Source organism: Dermacentor silvarum, chromosome 9, assembly GCF_013339745.2.
Source record: "Dermacentor silvarum isolate Dsil-2018 chromosome 9, BIME_Dsil_1.4, whole genome shotgun sequence".
Taxonomy (NCBI): Eukaryota; Metazoa; Arthropoda; class Arachnida; order Ixodida; family Ixodidae; genus Dermacentor; species Dermacentor silvarum.
The window spans coordinates 91,398,963-91,405,378 of record NC_051162.1 but is presented as its reverse complement, the minus strand read 5'-3'; the positions used below and the strand labels follow the sequence as shown (position 1 = coordinate 91,405,378).

Below are 6,416 nucleotides of genomic sequence, written 5' to 3'. Positions count from 1 at the left end.
CAAATCTAGTTTCTCGTCGGGCGAATGCCCCGCCGCAGCAAAAGTAAGCTCACACCGATGGCCGGCTACTACACGAAACGAAGATTCTTGGCGGGAAGAGTGAAACAGGAAGAATGGGCAAGGTGGCAATTACTTTAAAACATGCTTGAATATTGTGAACCAGAAAGCATGGCCAAGCAACAAACATAACGCGCGCCTCTCGGGCAGCTGCTTTGCGATCTGCCGCTTACCGACGCATGCGATGACCGCGGCTTGCATTAAATACGGATTGCCACCACACAAAAGACAAGTAACGTGCGGCCCTATTTGTTGCCTGTACAACTAGGAATTTAAGTTGCAGCGTTTGGAAAAAGGATATAATTATCTTGAGCCAGTCTTTGCCGATCGCGAGTGAACGACCAGTACAATCAATTAAATTCGTAGGTTTTACGTGCCAAAAGCACAATATCATTATGAGGCACGCTGTAATTGCAGTGTCCATGCATAGCACCTTTTGTAATGTAGGAAGGCAACCCTGGTAGAGAGCAGGGGAGCTTCCAAGATGGCTGCGATGTAGCAGCAAATAAACCCGTGTGCTTTCCCGACACAATCGTTCGTAATCAGTCTTATCACTCCAACTACGGCACGTTACAATGGCGACGAGGATGCGTCTGAACTACGTGAAGGCTGCCAAGCAACTATTTTAAACGGAACGAAGATATCAGCACACATCGACCGAACTTCTACTTTGCGGTATGGCGCACAGCATGCTTCCCTCGTTTCCTTTCTTCGACGCGCGTGCCACTGACGCCAACAACGTCGGCACCGAATGGTTGAAGTGGGTGAAACGCTTCGAAAACTTCATCGTAGCCTGCGGCATCACAGCCGACGCCCGGAAGACGGCCCTACTACTACACTATGTGGGTGAAGAAGTTTATGACATTTACTGTTCGCTACCTGATTCTCCTGCAGCCGCAACTGCGTCTACCGTTTCAAGCACCGATGGCTCCAGCAACGCAACGCCTCTCTACACCGCAGCACGCAAGAAGCTTGATGGCTATTTCGCACCCCGAGTGAACACTACCTTCGAGATTTACCGCTTCCGTCAAGCCAAGCAAATGGAAAACGAATCACTCGACGCGTTCTACGCCAGACTACGACAGCTAGTTAAGCACTGTGCTTTCGCCGATGCCGAAACCGAAATCAAGAATCAAATCCTCCTGTCTACAGTGTCAACACGTCTACGCCGGTATGCCATGCAGCATGACCTCGACTTGCAAGGAATTCTCAAACAAGGCAGGTTGTTTGAAGAGGCCGAGCACAACATCTCTGTGATCGATCGAGCAAGAACGTCAGCAGTACAAAGAAAACTCAGCGTCAGCGTCTACACTTACAGTGAACTCCAAGCGCACCTCGCGACCTCATCAACCGAAGTACCACGGGAAAGCGCCATCACGGCCTCGTGAGCCTCCGCGCCATCAAAGGACAGACGCAACATGCTACAACTGCGGAAAATCATGGCCTCATAGTGAGGGACGCTCCAGTTGCCCCGCTCTTGGCAAACAGTGTAATGCTTGTCGCAAAACTGGACACTTTGCTAGTGTGTGTCGTTCAACACGCAAAACCGTGCATGCAGTCGTGCGGGAAAGCAGCCCTGACAGTGATGAACACGTTTTCATGACTTCCTCTCACTGTCGCCCAATCACGGCCTCTCCCCAGGTGGATCTCAAACTCGATGGTGAGACCGTCCGTTTTACCATTGACACTGGTGCTACCGTGTCTGTCATCGGTTCGAATAGCTTGAAAAAGTGTTTGAGCACGGAAACGCTGTCCAAGACGTCCAAGAAAGTATTTGCTTATGGCGCAAATTCTCCTTTACCGCTACTCGGAAAGTTAGACGTTCTCATCACATACAAGAACAGCAGCAGCCATGAAACTGTCTATGTTGTGTCCGGAGACTGTACCCCACTACTTAGTTTCTCTGCAGCTTCCCGTCTAGGACTAGTCCAGATCACGTACAGTGTGGGAGAGGTGCCAAACAGACTGGATCCGAGAGTGGCCTACCCAGACCTTTTCAAGGGAGTGGGCTGTCTAAAGGACTTCGAAGTACACCTCCATGTTGACCCCCTTGTTCAACCAGTAGCACAACCTCACAGACGCATCCCCTTCTCCATGCGAAAGCCACTGGAAGAAGAGCTTGAAAGGCTACAGTCCCTCAGCATAATTGAAAAGACTGAAGGACCAACCCCTTGGGTATCTCCAATCGTGGCAGTACCGAAACCACATGACCCCGAGCATATTCGAATGTGCGTCGACATGCGCTGTGCTAACCAAGCCATCCAGCGTGAGAGACATGTCACACCGACAGTGGACGACATCCTTGTTGCTTTGAATGGATCCATCTTATTCTCTAAACTTGATCTGAAAGATGGATACCACCAACTAGAACTTGATGCATCATCTCGTGTGATCACCACATTCTCTACACATGCTGGACTCTTCCGATACAAGAGACTCAACTTCGGAATCAACTCAGCAGCCGAAGTGTTCCAGGACACCATCCGTCAGGTTCTAACCAACATCCCCAATGTGCTCAACGTAAGCGATGACATATTGGTGTATGGAAAGACTGAGAAAGAGCATAATGAAGCTTTGAAGGCGACACTGGAATGTCTACTTGCAAGTGGCCTCACATTGAACGTCAAGAAATGCAAATTCTACCAACAGGAACTTACCTTTTTCGGGCATGTGTTCTCAAGCAAAGGTGTACAACCAGACCCCACTAAGGTGTCTGCAGTAATCGGTGCCTCACCACCCACCAGTGCCAGTGAAGTGAAATCTCTCCTTGGTCTTGTTAACTACTGTGGTCGGTTCATACCGAACCTGGCCCACCTCACCCAACCACTCAGGAAACTCACAGCCAAAGGAGAGGACTGGTGTTGGACAGACATACAGCAAGATGCCCTGGACGAACTGAAGAGAAAGCTTTCCGAGGCCACAGCTCTTGCCTACTTTGACCCAGGAAAGGACATCACACTCATTGTAGATGCTGCTCCTCATGGCCTAGGTGCCATTCTCACGCAGACATCCGGAAGTGAAACCAGGGTGGTTGCATATGGGAGCCGTGCCCTTTCTCCTGTGGAGGCACACTACTCTCAAATTGAAAGGGAAATGCTGGCTGTAGTGTGGGGAATTGAGCACTTTCACATCTACCTGTATGGGACAGCATTCCACCTACTGACGGACCACAAGCCTTTGGTCAGTATTCTCAGCAACCCCCGCTCCCTGCCTTCAGCACGGCTAGAGCGTTTGGCACTTCGAATTCAACAATACACCTTTGAAGTGCAACACACTAGTGGTTCAAGCAACCCATCTGACTACTTGTCCCGCCACCCAGTAAACTCCACAGAACCATTTCGGCGCATGGAGTCTGTCGCTGAGCAGTATGTGAACTTCATCGTGTCTCACAGCCTACCTCGTGCCATGACCATAAAGGAGGTAACCGAAGCGACGTTAGCTGACCCGGTGATCAACTCACTCAAGCAAGCCCTAAAGCAACCCCAGAAAGGCAAACATTGGAAGAACACAACTCTACAGCCTTTCTCTCGCGTTGCGACAGAACTGTCAGTCTCCAAAGAAGGCCTTGTGTTAAGAGGCACGCCGATAGTACTGCCAGCACAACTTCACACAAAGGCGGTGCACCTTGCACATCGAGGCCACCAAGGCATTGTCAAGACAAAACAGCTGTTGCGTGAGAAGGTGTGGTTCCCAGGGATAGACTCTCTAGTGGACCAGACAGTTAAGAGCTGCCTGGCATGCCAAACTAACACACCGGTACACCATCGAGACCCTTTGCCAATTCAGGAGCTTCCTCAAGGCCCGTGGACAGAACTGTCGTTAGATTTTGCTGGCCCTTTCCCTGATGGCAAGTATGCCATGGTAGTTGTGGATGATTTCTCCAAGTACCCAGTCGTTAGCATCTTACACACTCTTGCAGCACCTACAGTCATCAAGCAACTGCGCACTATATTCGCTCAGTTCGGCTGTCCGGAAATTGTAAAGTCAGACAATGGCCCACCCTTTCAGAGTGAGGGTTTTGCAGAGTTTGCTAGCGAGCTTGGATTCAAGCATCACCGCATCACTCCACGGTGGCCAGAGGCTAACGGGGAAGCCGAACGATTCATGCGCACCCTCAAGAAGTCGATACTCGCAAGTCATGTCAGCCACTTGGATTGGACCAATGAGCTTCAGTCATTCCTCCTGGCTTACAGGTCCACACCCCATGGTTCCACAGGAAATTCTCCGTTTGACCTTCTATTTGGGAGACCCATGAGGAATCTTCTACCGACACTTGCTGCTGATACTCAGAACTCAGCTCACTCTGAGGCGAGACAGAATGACACCCAAAGAAAAGCATACAACAAGCAGTACGTCGATTCTCGGAGACACACCAGTCACAACCAGCTGCATGTTGGACAACAAGTCCTCTGCAAACAAGAGAGGCCAAACAAGTTTTCGTCTTACTATGACCCCCACCCATACACAATCACCAAAGTCACTGGCTCCAAAATCACAGCGTCCAGAGATGGAGTGTCGATTTGTCGCAACTCTAGCTTCTTCAAAGATGCGAGCACAGTTCAAATGGAACGACACCACGACCAGCCCGACATGCCAGATCTGGACGATGCAGCTGTGCCAAGTAACAGCGACCTTCCAAGCCACAGCACAGCTACTCCTGGTGAAGCTCCACCAGTAACTACCAAGACTGCCTCACAGCGTTACCCCCAACGAACAAGGCAACGACCTGAGCGCCTGAAAGACTATGTGTGAACAAAAGTGCACTTTTCTTTTTCTACTATGTGTTTGAACAAAACTGAATTTTCCTTCCCTGAGGGGATGATGTAGTGTCCATGCATAGCACCTTTTGTAATGTAGGAAGGCAACCCTGGTAGAGAGCAGGGGAGCTTCCAAGATGGCTGCGATGTAGCGCAAATAAACCCGTGTGCTTTCCCGACACAATCGTTCGTAATCAGTCTTATCACTCCAACTACGGCACGTTACAGCACCGACGTTTCTCCGACAGCATTCTTGTGCGTTCGCACTGCCACGTTATTACGTTTGGTGTGGACCTACGCCCGGTTCTGCGTAGCTCGGCTTCGCGGCAGTAGTACCTCTTGTGCGGCAACCGAAAATCGCGCAGATTGGCATGATCACGACGCGAAAAGGAACTTCGGATCAACAACGCATCAGCGCGCGCAGCCTGCCCCAGCACGCTTCCGCAGGTCAGCAGGTGCCTAAAGATGGCGGACAGGCTCGCGGACCGGTGCGGAAGTGACGCACGTGCAAACTATGTATATGTCAGTCCGATGTGGAAGTTTCGCACTGACATAAGAGAAGTGTCGCTCAGTGACAAGCCCTAGTGCAGGCGCTCGCGGGAAAGTATGAGAATCACGTCAATGTCTTGTACGTAGACGTGGCCAGCACCGCAAGTAGCACCGCATTCGTCACCAGCGTAGTCGACAATCGCGGGACCGAAATAAATGCGTCGTCGGTTTCCAGAGCGAGCGCTGCGGAGGCAGATGAACTAGCGATAGCGTTAGCCATCACGACGAGACCGCACTGTGAGTGCGTCATAGTTCTGATGGACTCTCACGGCATGCAGAAATTTTTCCGGGGCCAAAATTTCCAGGGCCGCACATCGCATTCTGAGTGGAGCGCACCAGCTACCACCGTACAGTCAACCACAAAAGTTTGCGGACCACGCGAGCGCGTGCCAGACTGCCTATCCGCGCCACCTAGCGGTACGCCACCTAGCGGCGACAGGGGCGCTCTCCCGGATATGAGCCCTCTTGGTACTCGCCTGCCTGTTAATTTTTTTATTCCCGTGCATGACATTGTTAGTTCGTTGTGTTGACGCAGAGCGCTGTCTGCGATAAGACCGCCACATATCTGGCTTGATAGCAGTATCGGAGCAATCACTGCAACCTTTGTCGACTGGTGTGCCAGTGGGTAGATAAGTTTCACGAAGCGCTGCGACGATTTTTTTACGCGACGTTTACTGGCGCACTTTGGTTGGCAGCATCTTGGTCCAATGAGTGTTGCTGCTTCTGCGTCTTGAGAGAAAGGGTAGGGAGGTGTTTCACTGTCATCAAAAATAAAGAAAAAGCGGATGCATAGAAAATTTTATTTCACACATAGGCGCATCTTCGCATCAGTCGCTGAAAACGTAGTAGACTTGCTTCAGGCCACGTGGTGATTGCCTATTTGGAAAGATGCCGCTGCGTGTTCCACTTCACGAAAGAAGGCACATTGTGCGTTTATTTATAGAGGGAATACCTCAGCGCGAAATCTGCCGCCGAACCAACAGGAGCCGGACTGCCGTGAATAGGATTATTCAAGCTTTCCGCGACGATGACAGATTCACAGATATGGAGCGC

The 6,416-nt window shown here is 50.9% G+C and overlaps 2 protein-coding genes across 2 annotated transcripts; both read left to right on the top strand.

Annotated features, from left to right (window-relative positions):
* The first annotated feature begins 566 nt into the window (after window positions 1-566).
* Window positions 567-1,445, top strand: LOC125939861 (uncharacterized). Its single transcript, XM_049655358.1, has one exon. It carries the CDS (start codon window positions 735-737, stop codon window positions 1,443-1,445), a length of 711 nt encoding a protein of 236 aa, XP_049511315.1. The 5' UTR covers window positions 567-734.
* A 211-nt stretch (window positions 1,446-1,656) lies between these two features.
* On the top strand, window positions 1,657-4,809 carry LOC119463738 (uncharacterized protein K02A2.6). The gene has a single exon (XM_037724562.2). It carries the CDS (start codon window positions 1,657-1,659, stop codon window positions 4,807-4,809), a length of 3,153 nt encoding a protein of 1,050 aa, XP_037580490.2.
* The last annotated feature ends 1,607 nt before the right edge of the window (window positions 4,810-6,416 follow it).

Coding starts and splice junctions, on each gene's coding strand:
- LOC125939861 (XM_049655358.1), top strand. CDS start 735: ATGGCGCACAGCATGCTTCCCTCGTTTCCTTTCTTCGACGCGCGTGCC.
- LOC119463738 (XM_037724562.2), top strand. CDS start 1,657: ATGACTTCCTCTCACTGTCGCCCAATCACGGCCTCTCCCCAGGTGGAT.